Source organism: Triticum aestivum, chromosome 3D (assembly GCF_018294505.1).
Source record: "Triticum aestivum cultivar Chinese Spring chromosome 3D, IWGSC CS RefSeq v2.1, whole genome shotgun sequence".
Lineage (NCBI taxonomy): Eukaryota > Viridiplantae > Streptophyta > Magnoliopsida > Poales > Poaceae > Triticum > Triticum aestivum.
This window is the reverse complement of record NC_057802.1, coordinates 468,096,059-468,113,635: the sequence shown is the minus strand read 5'-3', so window position 1 is coordinate 468,113,635 and position 17,577 is coordinate 468,096,059. Positions and strand designations below refer to the sequence as shown.

The window sequence follows — 17,577 nt, the reverse complement described above, 5'->3', positions numbered from 1 at the left end:
ATACCCTCCGGTACTACTCATAGATTCATCAAAATAAGCAAACAACACAATGAAAACAGAATCTGTCAAAAACAGAACAGTCTGTAGTAATCTGTATCATTCGAATACTTCTGTAACTCTAAAAATTCTGAAATAAATTGGAGGACCTGAGAAATTTGTCTATTAATCATCTGCAAAACGAATCAACCTAAAATCGCTCTCCAGTAAAAAATGGCAGCTAATCTCGTGAGCGCAAAGGTTTCTGTTTTTTACAGCAAGATCGCATAGACTTCACCCAAGTCTTCCCAAAGGTTCTACTTGGCACAAACACTAATTAAAACATAAAACCACATCTAAACAGAATATAGATGAATTATTTATTACTAAACAGTAGCAAAAAGCAAAGAACAAAACTAAAATTGGGTTGCCTCCCAACAAGCGCTATCGTTTAACGCCCCTAGCTAGGCATGATGATTTCAATGATGCTCACATAGAAGATAAGAATTGAAACATAAAGAGAGCATCATGAAGAATATGACTAGCACATTTAAGCCTAACCCACTTCCTGTGCATAGGGATTTTGTGAGCAAACAACTTATGGGAACAATAATCAACTAGCATAGGAAGGCAAAACAAGCATAGCTTCAAGATTTTCAACACATAGAGAGGAAACTTGATATTATTGCAATTCCTACAAGCATATGTTCCTCCCTCATAATAATTTTCAGTAGCATCATGAATGAATTCAACAATATAACCATCACATAAAGCATTCTTTTCATGATCTACAAGCATAGAAAACTTACTATTCTCCACATAAGCAAAATTCTTCTCATTCGGAATAGTGGGAGTGTCATAAGAAACTCGAATACTATAAATTGTTTCCATATTAAAAGAGTAATTTTCAGAAGAAGGGTAATCATAATCATGAAAAGTTTTATAAATATAATCATCACTACTTTTTAGAGCAAAAGTGTCATCACAATAATGATCATAAGTAGCAACTTTGTTCTCGTCATGATCAATTGAAACCTCTTCCAAGATAGTGGAATCATTACTAAATAAAGTCATGACCTCTCCAAATCCAGTTTCATAATTGTCACAATAAGATTCAACACCCTCCAAAATAGTGGGATCATTACTTCCTAAAGTTGACACTCTTCCAAACCCACTTTCATCAATATAATCATCATAAATAGGAGGCATGCTATCATCATAATAAATTTGCATATCAAAACTTGGGAGCTTAAAAATATCATCTGAATAAAGCATAGCATCCCCAGGCTTGGGACAAACATTAATTGCAGCAAATAAATTCTCAAACATGTCATTCTCATCAAACATAGCATCCCCAAGCTTGGGCCTTTTCATATCATAAGCATAATCACTCTCATCATTAATAGTATGGATAGCACCAATAGTATAGCAATTATCATCATCACAATGAGTAATAGGAGCAACATCATTTGGGAGGGATACCTTTTTACCTTTGCTTCTCCGTCTTTTCTTTTTCTTCTTCACATTATGTGTGGGTTTAATCCTCTTTTTGGAGCTCCTTATTAATGAGATTGGTTGAATAGAAGGCTCTTCCTCGTTACCTGATTCATCATAGGAAATAATAGGAGGATATTGGGAAACCTCTTCCCTTCCATTATTATTCTCTTCATCTTCTATTTGTTTTCTTGTCTTTATGTAATTGGCAATATAAGGATTTTCAATGCAATTCACCTCATAATACATATAAATTTCCTCTAGATCAAAATCAAGAACTTTATCAAGGACAAATTCTGGAAGATCCTTAGTTATACGTTTCATTTCTTCATAACCCAGAAGCAAACTAAGTTCATTATGATGTGCAAGGGGAATCAAGTCATCACAATTTTTGGACACGATTTGATCATGAAACAATTTGCATTGGATATTTAAATGACCACGTTCATTGCAAAGTTCACAAGGATGGCTAAGAAAATTTAAATTTTCAACACAAACATCTAGCCTTTTTTGCAACCATTTAGTTTTTAAATACTTATGCCTCTTGCAAAACTATCTTCCCTATTTGGTGTGTACTTGCAAACTCTATGCACTCCACAAAAGTTGACATGCTTATAAGAGACATTTTCATCATTACTAGGGCAATCATCATTAGTACAATGGATATTCAAAGAGTTCGTACTAACAACATTGCAATCATGCTCATCATTCAAAGATTTAGTGGCAAACATTCTAATGCATTCTTCCTCTAGCAATTGAGCACAATTATCGGAATCCTTATTTTCATGAAAGATATTAAAAAGATGAAGCATATGAGGCACCCTCAATTCCATTTTTTTTGTAGTTTTCTCTTATAAACTAAACTAGTGATAAAACAAGAAACAAAAAGATTCGATTGCAAGATCTAAAGATATACCTTCAAGCACTCACCTCCTCGGCAACGGCGCCAGAAACTGCTTGATGTCTACTACACAACCTTCTTCTTGTAGACGTTGTTGGGCCTCCAAGTGCAGAGGTTTGTAGGGCAGTAGCAAATTTCCCTCAAGTGGATGACCTAAGTTTTATCAATCCGTGGGAGGCATAGGATGAAGATGGTCTCTCTCAAACAACCCTACAACCAAATAACAAAGAGTCTCTTGTGTCCCCAACACACCCAATACAATGGTAAATTGTATAGGTGCACTAGTTCGGCAAAGAGATGGTGATACAAGTGCAATATGGATGGTAGATATAGGTTTTTGTAATCTGAAAATATAAAAACAGCAAGGTAACTAATGATAAAAGTGAGCACAAACGGTATTGCAATGCGTTGAAACAAGGCCTAGGGTTCATACTTTCATTAGTGCAAGTTCTCTCAACAATAATAACATAATTGGATCATATAACTATCCCTCAACATGCAACAAAGAGTCACTCCAAAGTTACTAATAGCGGAGAACAAACAAAGAGATTATTGTAGGGTATGAAACCACCTCAAAGTTATCCTTTCTGATCGATCTATTCAAGAGTCCGTAGTAAAATAACACGAAGCTATTCTTTCCGTTCGATCCATCCTAGAGTTCGTACTAGAATAACACCTTAAGACACAAATCAACCAAAACCCTAATGTCACCTAGATACTACAATGTCACCTCAAGTATCCGTGGGTATGATTATACGATATGCCTCACACAATCTCAAATTCATCTATTCAAACCAACACAAAGAACTTCAAAGAGTGCCCCAAAGTTTCTACCGGAGAGTCAAGACGAAAACGTGTGCCAACCCCTATGCATAAGTTCACAAGGTCACGGAACCCGCAAGTTGATCACCAAAACATACATCAAGTAGATCATGTGAATATCCCATTGTCACCACAGATAAGCACATGCAAGACATACATCAAGTGTTATCAAATCCTTAAAGACTCAATATGATAAGATAACTTCAAAGGGAAAACTCAATCCATTACAAGAGAGTAGAGGGGGAGAAACATCATAAGATCCAACTATAATAGCAAAGCTCACGATACATCAAGATCGTGCCGAATCAAGAACACGAGAGAGAGAGAGAGAGAGAGAGAGAGAGATCAAGCACATAGCTATTGGTAGATACCCTCAGCCTCGAGGGTGAACTACTCCCTCCTCATCATGGAGAGCGCCGGGATGATGAAGATGGCCACCGGAGAGGGATTCCCCTCTCCGGCAGGGTGCCGGAACGGGTCTAGATTGGTTTTCGGTGGCTACAGAGGCTTGCGGCGGCGGAACTCCCAATCTAGGTTATGTTCTGGAAGTTTGGGTATATATAAGAGGTGTTGGCATCGGGAACAAGTCAGGGGGGTCTCCGAGGCGGCCACGAGGTAGGGGCGCGCCCCCCACCCTCGTGGGTGCCTCGGGACTCTTCTGGCCCATCTCCGATACTCCGTGGGCTTCTTCTGGTCCAAAAATAATCTCCGTGAAATTTCAGGTCAATTGGACTCCGTTTGGTTTTCCTTTTCTGCGATACTCAAAAACAAGGAAAAAACAAAAACTGGCACTGGGCTCTAGGTTAATAGGTTAGTCCCAAAAATCATATAAAATAGCATATAAATGCATATAAAACTTCCTAGATGGATAATATAATAGCATGGAACAATCAAAAATTATAGATACGTTGGAGACGTATCATCTATAGGTGTCTCCGAAGGTGTTTGTTGGGTTGGCACAGATCGAGATTGGGATTTGTCACTCCGAGTATCGGAGAGGTATCTCTGGGCCCTCTCGGTAATGCACATCACTATAAGCTTTGCAAGCAATGTGACTAATGAGTTAGTTGCGGGATGATGCATTATGGAACGAGTAAAGAGACTTGCCGGTAACGAGATTGAACTAGGTATGAGGATACCGACGATCGAATCTCGGGCAAGTGACATACCGATGACAAAGGGAATGACATATGTTGTTATGCGGTTTGACCAATAAAGATCTTCGTAGAATATGTAGAACCAATATGAGCATCCAGGTTCCGCTATTGGTTATTGACCGGAGATGTGTCTCGGTCATGTCTACATAGTTCTCGAACCCGTAGGGTCCGCACGCTTAACATTTGATGACGATTTGTATTATGAGTTGTGTGTTTTGGTGACCGAAGTTTGTTTGGAGTCCCGGATGAGATCACGGACATGACGAGGAGTCTCGAAATGGCCGAGATGTAAAGATTGATATACTGGAAGGTAGTATTCGGACATCGGAAGGGTTCCGGAGTGTATCGGGTACATACCGGAGTACCGGAGGGGTTACCGAAACCCCCGGGGAAAGATATGGGCCATTGGAGGGAGTCTAACCAGCCCACAAGGGGCTGGTGCGCCCCCCACAAGGGAGGAGGCCGAATTGGTTTAGGGAAGGGGGCGCCACCCCCCCCCCTTTCCTTCTCCTTCCCCCTTTCCACCTCCATGAGAAGGAAAAGAAGGGGGGCGAATCCTACTAGGACTAGGAGTCCTAGTAGGACTCCCCACTTATGGCGCGCCCCCTAGGGCCAGCCTCCTCCCTCTCCCTCCTTTATATACGTGGGCAGGGCACCCCTTGGAGACACAACAATTGTTCCAAGCCGTGTGCGGCGTCTCTCTCCACAGTTTGCTCCTCCAGTCATATTCATGTAGTGCTTAGGCGAAGCCCTGCGCGGATCACATCACCATCACCGTCTCCACACCGTCGTGCTGACGAAACTCTCCCTCGACCCTCTGCTAGATCAAGAGTTCGAGGGACGTCATCGTGCTGAACGTGTGCTGAACACGGAGGTGCCATACGTTCGGTACTTGGATCGGTTGGATCGTGAAGACTTTCGACTACATCAACCGCGTTACTAAACGCTTCCGCTTTCGGTCTACGAGGGTACGCGGACACACTCTCCCCTTCTCGTTGCTATGCATCTCCTATATAGATCTTGCGTGATCGTATGAATTTTTTTGAAATTGTATGCTACGTTTCCCAACACTTACTTCACTTAATGCTTGTCACTAGGGTCCGACTGATATGGCTTCAAATGTGAACTGTTTTTGTTTCATGAATATGTATGTGTTTGGATCTTACCTACAATGCGTATGCACCTATTATAGTTTCTGAAATGGAGACCTGAAATTGAAAATAATTTGGATATCAATGGGAATCGCTATAATTTGATGATTACATGTATTCATTGAGTGTTTATGCTTTGCTCCGGTGCGTTGTTGTTGAACAACCTCGTCGTCCATGTGTTGTCATGAGATGGTTGGTGCGAATAAGGTCATTGTTGTAGTGTGCTGATCGCGGATCTGATCGCTCTTTTTCCTCTCGCCTACACATAGCTTTGGTCTTGTATGACTTTGCTATTTTATGGCGTGTGCGTGTGTTGGTATTGGCTGTGTGCATCCTAGCTATGCAGATGACGGGTGTGTGCTCATTGTGTTTTGTATCCTCGTGATGCTCCATTTTGAGCCAATAAAATCCACTCTTTGTCGAAAAAAATTACCCTCAATTTTCATTAGAATCGTGTTGAAACGAGAGGGTACTAGAAAAGATGTTGTGCAAGTTCTTATTGCAAGCTGGAATACATGCCTACATGGGTTGAAGAATATGAGCTTGTTGCATATGCCCTATGTTTATGCTACTAGATGCGTAGAGATCAATTGCAGTCAAGAAGCCAAGCAACCTATGAACAACATGTTTCATGAGTTATCTGTGGAGGATGTATGGTTCCCTACATGACTATGAATAAGCAACAAAGAAGCCAACCATACTATATGAAATTGATTTTAACGAACACAGCTTAAAAGTTAAGCAAACTATTATAAAGAAGTTCTTCGCGAAGTATCTGAAAGCATGAAAGCACGATGCTAATATATGTGATGGTAGGCCACAACATGATGTTAATTTTATTTGGTTGAATTGGTTTTGCTTACCTTGGAAAAATAACACAACCAAACACATCAAAGAGATGAAGGAGGGTACATGGAATATATCTCATTTGTTTGCCCGGTCTATGCGGATCCGCTTCGCCTGCTGTGGCCCTTACCACGCTTGCAGCCTGCCCGACTCAGCGCGAGTGAAGCACTTTGGCAGTGGGCGAAGACGCTGACAGGCGGACCCAGCTGACCCGTCACACGGGGCAGCGCGCGAGTGGGCGCACGTGAGGCAGCACGCGAAAACAACACATGACGGTGGCCTCGGCCATGGCCCACCCGTCATTGACCCTCGAGGGAAGTTGTCTGGGCGCGAGCCGGACGCGCAAATTTGATGGCCGGAGAGCCCCAGGGAGCCGGCCGTGTGAGGCCTGCGCAAAACAAATGATGCAGAGAGCACTCCCACGTGTGGTGGCTCCAGCGTTCTTTATGGAAGTAATGCTCGATAGTCTTACAATGTCGTTGATGACGATGGTATCTTGATTAATAGTAACTAAACTAATGGCGATGGTGGATATGGCTATGGAAATGAGATGTGAAGCAAGGTTAATGATGGTTGTGTGTGTGCTTCGATGGATGGATGGGTTGTTTCTTACGATAGCGTCTTCCTACTCATTTATATAGGCATCATCTTCTCTTGTGTTACTTTCAGTGCGCGGCAAATTATATGGAAATGATCTTGTTCTCCAGTACATCCCACATATGAGTTGATTTTCACCTAAAACGTCCATATCTACAAGGAATAAAATAAACAAAGATATTTGCACAGCTTTGCATTTATTAGTGATTAGCGGGCAAGTTGGAGGGATACACATAAAAAGTATCTCAAAATATCCGGTTTAAACACCGTGACCAAATGAGTTCTGTGTGGAGTTCTACCAACATTTTTGGGGGATAATAAAAAGGGACCTGACATTTTCACCAAGGTTGCCAATAACTATGTCATAGCAACAACAGACAAAGTGGTATGACTGATTCAGTCAGCTTTCATGCTAGGACGACATAAATTAGAAGGGTTTGTTTTGCTACATGAGACCATTCATGAGTTGCTTTTGAGAAATCTGATGAACAATATTCAAGGTGGACTTTAAAAGCATATGACATGGTCAAGTGGACTTTTCTCCAACAGGCTATGTGCATAAATGGTTTCATGACAAAGTAGTGTCAATGGATTGACACCTTCGTCCGAGATGGTAGCACGGGCATCATAACGATGGCATTGGTAATTCTTTTCAGACTAGTAAGGGGCTGCAACAAGGCGACCCTTTTCACCATATTCTTCAACATTGTTGTAGATAGGTTGGCATTACTCATTGGGAGAGCTAAGGAAGTCGGCCAAGTGGGTAGAAAAATTCCGCAACTTGCGGATGGTGGGATCTCGCTCTATAGTAAGCTATTATTTGGCCTTTAAATAAACTTCAATAAGAGTGAACTTTTCTGTTTTAAAAAGGACAGAGCAGAGGAGAATCACTACAAGTTGTTGTCCGGCTGCGAATCTGTAGCTCTTCCCTTTCAGTACCTTGGTGTTATGATGCACTTTCATAAACTCCTACATAAGGAATGGAAGTGCATTGGTGACCACTTTGAAAACAAGCTTGACAATTTGGATGGAGAAGCTCATGCCTTCTGGGGCACGTCATGTTCAAATCAACACGCTCCTCACTACCATACCTATGTTCATGTTGTCTTTATTTGAGACAACCAATTGAGTATGGAAGAGACTAGACTATTAAGGATCCAAATTGTTTTGGCAATCTAATGAACACAAACATATTACCATTTAACTAGGTGAGATGTTATTTGTAGACCTAAGGATCAAGGTTACCTTGGGTGGAAGATCTCGAGATTAAGAATAAGTGCTTGCTCGGAAAATGATTGTGCAAGCTACTTATGGGGGATGGCGTTTGGAAGGAGCTACTTAGAAACAAGTATCTTCCCTCTAAAACCTATCACAAGTAACTGCCAAGATTAACCCTTTTGGAAATGATTGACGAGTCAAGAGCATTTTCTCTGTAGATGTGTTTCTGACCCAAGAGATGTGCAAACAACTAGATTCTAGGAGGACATTTGGTCAAGGGATGCGCCCTTGGCCTTGCAGTGTCATCGTCTCTACAACATTATTCAATGAAAGGGATTCTCGTTGCTTCTGTTCTACGACAATTCCCTCTAAATATTGCTTTCCATTAGGCACTCGCCGGTGTGAAGTGGGCGTGATGGTTGCATTTGGTTAATAGATTGATGACGATCAATCTAAAACATGAATCGGACACTTTTCGATGGAAAACTAATTGCCTCAGGCCGTTTTCACTGTTAAATCAATGTATTTCTATCTCATCAATGATGGCCAGACCTATATAACCACAAATTATTTTAAACTTGAAGTCCCTTTGATGATAATATCCTTGTGATGGGAAAGTGTCCTAACAGTAGAGAACCTCAAAAACCGCAGATGGCAAGATTGCACAAAAAGATGTTTTTGTGCAAATAAGGAATTTATTCAGTATTTGTTCCAACATTGCCCACTTGCTAAGATTTTGTGGCGCTCTATTCATATTGCTTTCAATCTACCACCCCCGCGGGTATTACAAATTTGTTTGGTAGTTAGCTGGCGTGGTGCATCCTAATATTAAGGCTTGGATCTTTGTGAGAGTTTGTGTTTTACTTTGAGCTATATAGAATTGTCACGGTGATTGTTTTAAACGTAAGTTGCCAACTTTTTACGGATCATTACATAGACACATATTAGGCCCTATTTGTTTGGGCTTTTGCTTGTGCTTTTGCAGCTTTTCCACTTTGACAAAAAAGCCAAAAAAAGCTCCTAAATAGGTGCATTTTTGCTTTAGCTTTTGGCTTATACCATCAACAATACTGATTCATATGCCAAAAGTCGAAGCAAAAAAGCCCCTATTTAGTGAAAGTACCCTTCTGTTTCCGAGCACAAATGAGCTCGGTGAACAATAAGATAAAATAAAAACAAAAAAGCCTGGATTTTTTTGGTGACAAACATTGACAAAAGTATCAAGGGCTTGCAAAAATTCGTTACGGAACCACATTCCTGTAAGGCATGGCAAAAAAAAATCAGTGCTCCAAAATGCTTTTGAAAGTAGCATTTTCAGAGTATCAATTTTGATTTGCCACGCCTTCTAGGAATGCGATTTCATGACAAATTTTTGGAAGCACTTGAAACTTTTCTTAGTGTTTAGTCACAAAAAAAATATATATTTTTTAATTTGTTTGAATTTTTTATTTACTGTTCACCCGAGCTCATTTGAGCTCGGGCTGAGAAACTCGGCGTCCCCTATTTAGGAGCTTTTGTGGCTTTTTTGCTAAAATAGAAGTAAAAACCCAAACAAACAGGGCCAATCCATAGTTCTTTCTTCACCGGGAGGAGGACCGTGCATCCATGGTCTCTGCATGCAATTAATTGGAGATGATCGTTCGAAGCCTTTTCAACTGATTTAGGTGGTAACCTAATAATAGGATATGTGATGCATCATGCATGGAGCTTCATATTTCTTGTTTGCTCCGGACCTTCCTTTACTGAATCTATTAGTAGTGGAACATTTCAACATATACCTTTATTTAGGCACTGGTTGCAGGTATCTCCTTCTCTTCAAGGAGAGAGCACTGGTTGCAGGTATCCCCTTCTCTTCAATGCACTTTTGCGCCAGCTCGAACCCTCAGCTTCCGCCTTGGCTGGGCTTTGCTCTAACCAATTGAGCATAGCAGTTGGATGAAATTTGTTCCTTGGTTTGCGCTTGTGGCTTTTTTGTCGCACTTATACTATCTACCTATTTGGATACTTGTAAACTCTGCAATAAGTAATTGAGGGTTGTGTGCGTCCAACTATTCAGATACCGAGGGTGTCCAGCCTCTTTATAAAAAAACAGATAAATGGACCATAAAGTTTAACGTTATCTCTATTTCTTTCTTAAGACTTAGGCCCCGTTCGAATCAAAGGGAAGAAATATAATGGATTGGAACAAAATGGAGGAAAAGGAAAAGAAGGCGGGTGTAAAACATTGGAATATAAAAACCTTGCAGAAACAACAACGTAGGTGTTCGGAATGCAGGAGAAATAGTGCAGGAAATCTAGACAAGTTGGTCCCACAAAATGAAATTGTAATGTTGAAAAAGATAACACATTGGTTGAGTTCAGGTCAATGGGCCCCAGCATGCACAGATGCAGCCTGTTCTTAACTTGATGTGGGCCCAAAGCTGCGTGGTTGAGCTGCACCACCTCGAGCCAGAGCCAACGCACACAAAAAAGAGCTGGGAGTGGATGTTTGATTTCCTCCAAAAGTACATGCTAGGAAAACTTTCCAGAGGATTGGAAATGATGGATTCCTACGTCCCGAACGCAGCTACAGCAACAAAACCCATAGGTATCAATTCCCTCGACGTTTCCTTCACTCTTCCCATGAAGCGAATGGGCCCTTAGGGCTTCTTTGATTCAAAGGATTCTCAAAAGAATTTTAAAGGATTCTAGTCCTTAGGAACTTTTCCTATGTGGGTTGTTTGATTCGTAGGATTGTAAACCATAGGAATTTTTCTATAGGATTCATTTGCACTAGATTTCATAGGAAATTTTTCATCCACTCAAACCTCTTTGAAAGAATCCTACGCTTTTCCTATGCACAATCAAATACTCATACAATCCTGTAGAATTCAAGATGACATGCCACTCTAATCCCACGTTTTTCCTATTCCCCTGTTTTGGAAATCCTACGAATCAAAGAGGCCCTCAGTACAAACTCTCCATGGAAGACACTTCGAGTGATCCCCAGGATAGTGCAAAGAACAAGGGATTTATTTTCATGATTAAAAGATGCACCATTTCCCTCAGATCTGTGTCTTGCTTACTTTACATTTCCTTCTTCTATGTAATTGCAGTTAACATCGGGGCAAAAGTTTAGTAGTAACTGAACTTCGAGAACAAAAGTAAAAAAAGGAAGGTCAGACGTTCTGCCCTGGCTACCTTCAGGAAGACAGTACTAGTTTCAGATATTAGTCCTAAACTCCAAACCACAGAATCGACAGGGTACAACCTTGTATTGTATGATTGTTACTTAAGTGAAAGAGTTAAAAGCACCAGGAGTCCTAAAACTTGCTCTTAATGTGATGCTTTAGTCCTACAACTTGAAATTTGACCCTACCCAGTCCCTCAACTTGCATAAGATGTGCAAATTTGGTCTCACGAATCAGAGAGCGCCATGTGGACATGTGGGTGCATACCCGGTCAGCGCGTGCTCTTTTGCAAAGAGGCCCCTGGCGTTGCTGTGAATCAACCCGCACAGATGAGCACTTCTCTGATTCTCATGGTATGGTGCATACCCGGTCAACCCGTACTCAAGAACATGGTGCTGAAGCTGTCGGGCACGCAGAGGCAGGGGGTGCCGAAGCGGGGCGGCTCGCCGCCGCCGAGGGGCCGGACGACGTCGCTGTACCGGAGCGGGTACTACCGGTCGGGCGTGGTGCAGGACGACATGGCGGTGCCGCCGGCCACGTACCTGGGCCACGGCGCCGGGGGCGGGGGCGGCACGGCGGCGTCGAGCGCGAGCTCCACGCCGGCGTGGGAGCGGCCGCCCAACGGGGGGCAGGGCGAGGCGGCGGTGCGGGAGTGGGTGGCGCAGGTGGAGCCCGGGGTGCAGATCACGTTCGTGTCGCTGGCGGGCGGCGCCGGCAACGACCTGAAGCGCATCCGGTTCAGCCGGGAGATGTACTACAAGTGGCAGGCGCAGCGGTGGTGCGGCGACAACAACGAGCGCATCATGGAGCTCTACAACGTCCGCCGCTTCACCCACCAGGTGCTCCCCGACCCGCCCCGCGACGACGACGCCGCCGAGGTCAGTGTCACTGGCACTCTGTGCGCCGACGGCGCCATCGTCGTGCATCGTTGCTTAAGGCTCAAGGATTTGTTTGCAGCAGAGGGAGTCGTTCTACTCGCAGTCGCAGGTGGGCTCGACGATGGGCAGCCCTCCGCAACGACCGGCGCCGGCCCAGGCGGGCCCGGCGGCGCGGCGCGGCAGCACAGCTTCCGCGGCCCGCTGTCCCCGCCGCCGCCGTCGTCGTCCAACCCGTCGGAGCGCGCCTGGCAGCAGCAGCAGCAGCAACACCCGCAGCGCCCTGAGCCGGACGTCCCGGAGCCGACGCGGACGACCACCTCGTCCATGCCGGACGACGTGTCCATCAGCAACGCCAGCGAGCTGGAGGTGACGGAATTGGTGATCCAGGACGAGCCCGGCGTGTACATCACCGTCCGCGAGCTCGCCGACGGCGCCCGCGAGCTCCGCCGCGTCCGCTTCAGGTAATCTTAAACAAATTTCCTTCTCTGAATCCAGCACATGATCAGATGATCTCTCCTGCTGCTGCATTGCATCCACCGATGGTGATTCTTTGGGGTCCTAGAGTCTTATTATCATCTTGTTGCATGCAGCCGTGAGAAGTTTGCGGAGCTGAACGCGAAGCTGTGGTGGGAGGAGAACAAGGAGAGGATACACGCGCAGTACCTCTGAATCTCCATTGGTAAAACTGGGACACTTTCATTCTGAAGCTTCAAGCTTTGTGCAAGGGAAGGGGAAAGATTAATAGTCTCTGATACTACTGCTGCTGCTTAATTACAAGTAAATATAGAGTTTAATTTGTGTTTGGGGTTGGAGCTGGGAAAGAGAGAGAGAGGGATAGGAGGGGGGGTGAGGGGAAAGAGAAATGTTTGTTTAGGGTTTAATTAGGGCAGTGCCATGATGCATGCCCAGGTGACCTGTGACTGTCACTGCATGCAGGTGTACCATGTTCATGTTGAGAACCATTCACAATGCTTGACTTGAGTATGTTTAGTCCTCATTTTCTCTGCATGCAGAACATGTTGTTTCAGTAGTAATGCTCTTTTATTTATCTGTCCATTTGTTTATTTATTTATTATGCAGTGCTAATAGGCATACAACTAACATGGCAATATCCTAGCACTGCAACAATCACCAATGTACACAGATCAGTAATAATCTTATAGACTAATAACAAGACTGGTACAGTTCTGTGCATCAAAGAAATGTGCTACATACAGGCATACAGTAAATATGATGAATCCACCAGAAATCATAAGCACATACCACATGTACAACTGCTACCCAAATGAACTACGGCAAGGGACATAAACACCACGAGCCCGCAAACTGGATGCACCCCTGTCACGCGGTTTTCTTGACAGTAATCTTGATAAAATGTGAAGAGAAGTGATCTAAAACATGACCAGACTCGGTGTCAAACCTTGATACTGGGAGGAGAAAGAGATTACTGTTTGTAGAGGGTTGGATCAAAATGTGATCTGAGGTTTGACATGGTCTTAGATCACTCCTCTTCACATTTGCCAAGGGTTGCAATAATACCAACCAAGACACACAGGGAGCCTGATGGCTTCACATGCTGAATTTGCATTCGGTAACTTACCTGACGACGGCGCATCAATGTAGTGCACACATCGACGATTGAAGTCAGAAACGCTCCATAGCAGCCCGGCTCATCGAACAGCAGACGCGTAGGGGGACAGAATGTACTCTCTTATCCGGGATGCCCCGTCCCTCGCCAGCATGCCCTCGAGGTCTCCGAGGATTCTCGCGAGCCAAATCTCCAGCCTTCGCTGGATTTCCTTGAAATTGTTCCTGACTGAACTTAGTGCTCTTCTTGTGCTCACTTTGGCTTCTGCTGGCAGCTCATCGCCGAAGCTGCTTTTCGCGGTCTCTGCCTGCACTGTGCCGAGCTTCTGCCTTGTTTCAGCTGCTCGGTGCTGAAGGTGGAATGCTTCCAGCAAGTACTCTGTCTGCCGCTGTGTTCTGAACTCTGAGTTGAGTGTCGAATCACAAGGGTCATTTGCTTGCTGCAGAAATAGATATAGGTTAGTTTTTTTTTACTGCCGTGGGTTAAAAGCTATGACCTCTATCTATAATAGCTATAGGAAGCAGAAGATGCGACTGACTTCAAAAATCAGAGAATTCCGCATCATCAAGAGTCATGCTATAGAACCAGGAAAAAATTGCTACTAGCCAAAACTATTGCTCCTATTACTACTATGAACCAGTGTATCAGTTAGCTTAAAAACAACTAGTGTAACAGTTGGTAGTCATTGCTGCGTTTGGACCACAGTAGACCCCGGATGATTCAAACCATACCTTTACCAGTGCAGCGGGCCACTTTGAGAATCAGAGAAGTGCTCATCTATGCGGGTTGATTCACAGCAACGCCAGGGGCCTCTTTGCAAAAGAGCACGCGCTGACCGGGTATGCACCCACACGTCCACATGGCGCTCTCTGATTCGTCAGGACCAAATTTGCACATCTTATGCAAGTTGAGGGACTGGGTAGGGTCAAATTTCAAGTTGTAGGACTAAAGCATCACATTGAGAGCAAGTTCTAGGACTCCTGGTGCTTTTAACTCTAAGTGAAAGTACATGTGTGTTGTATTTTGTAAAGAGAGAATGATTTTTCCTGGGCAAGAATTGACAGCATAAAAAAGGAGTTTCTCGTCAAAACAACAAATAGGTCTCCAGATCAAATTGGTGCAAAGGTGGTAATTGCCAAGTACCCAACCATGCATCCAAATCGACTTCAGCAAAGCAAAATGTGGAAAACTCCAGCAGTCATTCAGAACTAGTTACAGGAACTAAACAACTGAAGCTACCTCAATGAACTGAAGAGAAACTGGTGTGGTCATAAAGTTGCTTCCAGTATCTCCCCAACCGCATTACTGAAAACAGGCATTACTAAGTTTGGCCATGTACTGATAAACTTTTGATTGTAGCAACAACAAATCACACTCTGGCAGACATACAAGTTGATTTATAAACAAAAACAACCAAAGAACAAAGCAAGGACATACTCGTTACAATAATCTAGTAAAGAAATTGCCACGAGAGGTGGAGTAGAAGTGCATACTAATTGGTAGCAAACTTAGCCTGGCAGCTTTAGGTTCTGGGTCAGTTTGCTGAATGAAAATGGATTGTACCTATGCCTGAAATGCTTGCCACCAGGGTCTTTTGATGGCAGTACATGTATTGGAAACTCCGTTTTTTAAACGACAGGGTGGATTCAAAAGTGTGAATCTCATACACTGTTCGTGTTTGCCATTTGTTTTCTTTGGAAGACAAAATTCAGAACGATTTCCAGTGCGGGGAAACCGCGGAGCAATTGCATCGATCGAGCTTACTGCTCAATCGCATCCGAGCTTCTGGTAGGAAACATACGGATACGCGCAGTAACCGCTCCGGTTGGCGGAGTCTTGATGCGGTCGCTGGACGTCGAAGCGGGGAAAGAAGGGCGGTGGCGGCGGCGCGGGCGCGGCGGCGCCGGGGCTGGAGCGCTTGAGGTAGAGGCGGTACTTCTGGAGGTGGCTGGCGACGTTCTCCCGCGTGAGGCCGTCGACGTTCATGAGGCGCACGATGGCCTTGGGCACGGCGCCCTTCTCGCCGAGGTGCTCGACGGCCTCGACGAACCGGTGGTGCAGCTCCGGCGTCCACACCATCCTCGCCTTCTTCCCGCCGCCGCCGCCGCCCCTCCGGCCCCCGGGGGCGGCGGCGTCGTCGGTCTCGCCCTCCCCCTCCTCCTCGTCCTCCTCGTCGTACTCGTCGAACCTGAGGGTCAGGTGGGAGGTGGGCGAGTCGTGGAGGAAGCCGGCGTCCACGGGGGAGGAGAGCGCGTCCGCGGGGCCGATCCCGAAGGCCGCGGCGAGGGCCGGCGGGATGAGCGGCTGCGAGACGGGCGTCAGCTCGGCGGCCGAGGGGAGGCCGAGCTCCCACTCGGACACGCGGTCCACCATGTGGCGCCGCGACGAGGAGGAGCCGGCGGAGGCCGCGCCGTCGTGGGGCTGGGGCCGGACGACGCGAGGGGATAACATGGCATATACTCTTCTGTTCTCTTCTCTTTCCCGGCGGGGGCGGGGGCGGGGTCAGGTTTGCTGAGGACGGGGTGGGGCCTGGGGTGGCTCAAAAGGCGGAAGGGGTAGGATATTTCTCGAGGGAAGAAGGGATTGGATATGTGACGACGTGGGCGATGCCCCGCTGATCCGTGGGCGCGAGCCGCGGAGAGCTGCGCTCGTCACTCGGCCCCGGGCACGTACGTGGAGCGAGTCAGTCGGCCCCGTGCATGCTTTCCACGACAAGTGGCGCGAGTAGTTTTTCTTTTTTAGGCTTATTTTTTAGTTAACAGTCCTACAACTTGCACGAATTGTGATGATTTGGTCCAAAAGTTATAAAATGTGACCCTGTCGTCTTCAAACTTGTGGCACATGTGACGATTTGGTCCTAGGCCAATCAGTAGAGCCAAGTGGCACCCAGCCGGTGACGATGACATGTATCTAGAGTAGGGTCTTAGGCCTGAACTAGACACCCTACCCAAGGACACTGCACAAAAATCCAAGACCTATAAAGTTCAACAGAAGATACCGATTGAAATCCTCATGAAGTGCGGTACACTCCACAACAGATCTCACTCGGATATCCCAATTCCACTCGACCGACATTATTCACTCGGAAGACAAGAATCCACTCGGAGTTCAGAAGACCTAGAGCCACCCCTGGATGGCAATGGTCAGGCATTCACTCCTCGTCATAAAGATCATTTAATACGGGCGTTACCAGTAACGTACGTGACTTAATTCTCATTGAACCCTGGTGTAACTGAGGGCTGCGAGGGGTCGGCGCACTCTATATAAGCCACCCCTCAGTCCTATGTTAGGAAACCTAACGGTGTAATGGCCCTCCCCCCGAGGGCCGCCCTCCATCTCTACCTCACCTCCTGGGTATGAAAGGAAATAAACAGTATTCCTTATCTAATCCACTGACCTTCCTTTCATCCCAGTAGAGGTGTCCGTCCCCCTCGAGGGGGCCTACTGGGGGTGTCAAGCACTGATTGGTGCTTTTCCGCGTTGCTTTCACAAAGAAGCAAAAGCGGAGAAAAGCACGCTCACAATCAGTGAAGAAAGGGGGTCGAGGTTTCCAAACCGACCGACCGTTGTTCGGAATAGAGTAGTTCCACTCGTGAGAGTGGTTTCCTAAAATTTTGAAAAAATTAGGGGTTCGCACCCCCTGTAACTCACACTCTAATCAACAGAGCCTCCGAGGCACCGAGACGTAGGGCTTTTACCTCCTTCGAGAGGGGCCTGAACTCGTAAATCCGAGTGTACAGCTTCACCGTACCTAGGACTCTGCCCTCTCCTATGTACCC

At 45.3% G+C, this 17,577-nt stretch overlaps 2 protein-coding genes across 3 annotated transcripts; one reads left to right on the top strand and one right to left on the bottom strand.

Moving 5' to 3' along the window:
• The first annotated feature begins 11,669 nt into the window (after positions 1-11,669).
• LOC123079737 (protein Brevis radix-like 4) lies at positions 11,670-13,222 on the top strand. Of its 2 annotated transcripts, none has more exons than XM_044502533.1 (3): positions 11,670-12,210; positions 12,293-12,671; positions 12,801-13,222. In XM_044502533.1, the coding sequence occupies exons 1-2, from the start codon at positions 11,683-11,685 to the stop codon at positions 12,578-12,580; spliced, it is 816 nt and encodes a 271-aa protein (XP_044358468.1). In that variant the 5' UTR covers positions 11,670-11,682; the 3' UTR covers positions 12,581-12,671; positions 12,801-13,222. The 2 variants fall into 2 exon arrangements, with proteins under 2 accessions (XP_044358468.1, XP_044358467.1); XM_044502532.1 differs by having other exon boundaries at positions 12,290-12,671.
• Positions 13,223-13,302: 80 nt separating this feature from the next.
• Positions 13,303-16,333, bottom strand: LOC123079736 (transcription factor PCL1). Its single transcript, XM_044502531.1, has 2 exons — positions 15,600-16,333; positions 13,303-14,237 (listed from the first exon to the last, which is right to left on the bottom strand). Exons 1-2 carry the CDS (start codon positions 16,247-16,249, stop codon positions 14,051-14,053), a joined length of 837 nt encoding a protein of 278 aa, XP_044358466.1. The 5' UTR covers positions 16,250-16,333; the 3' UTR covers positions 13,303-14,050.
• Between the last annotated feature and the right edge of the window lie 1,244 nt (positions 16,334-17,577).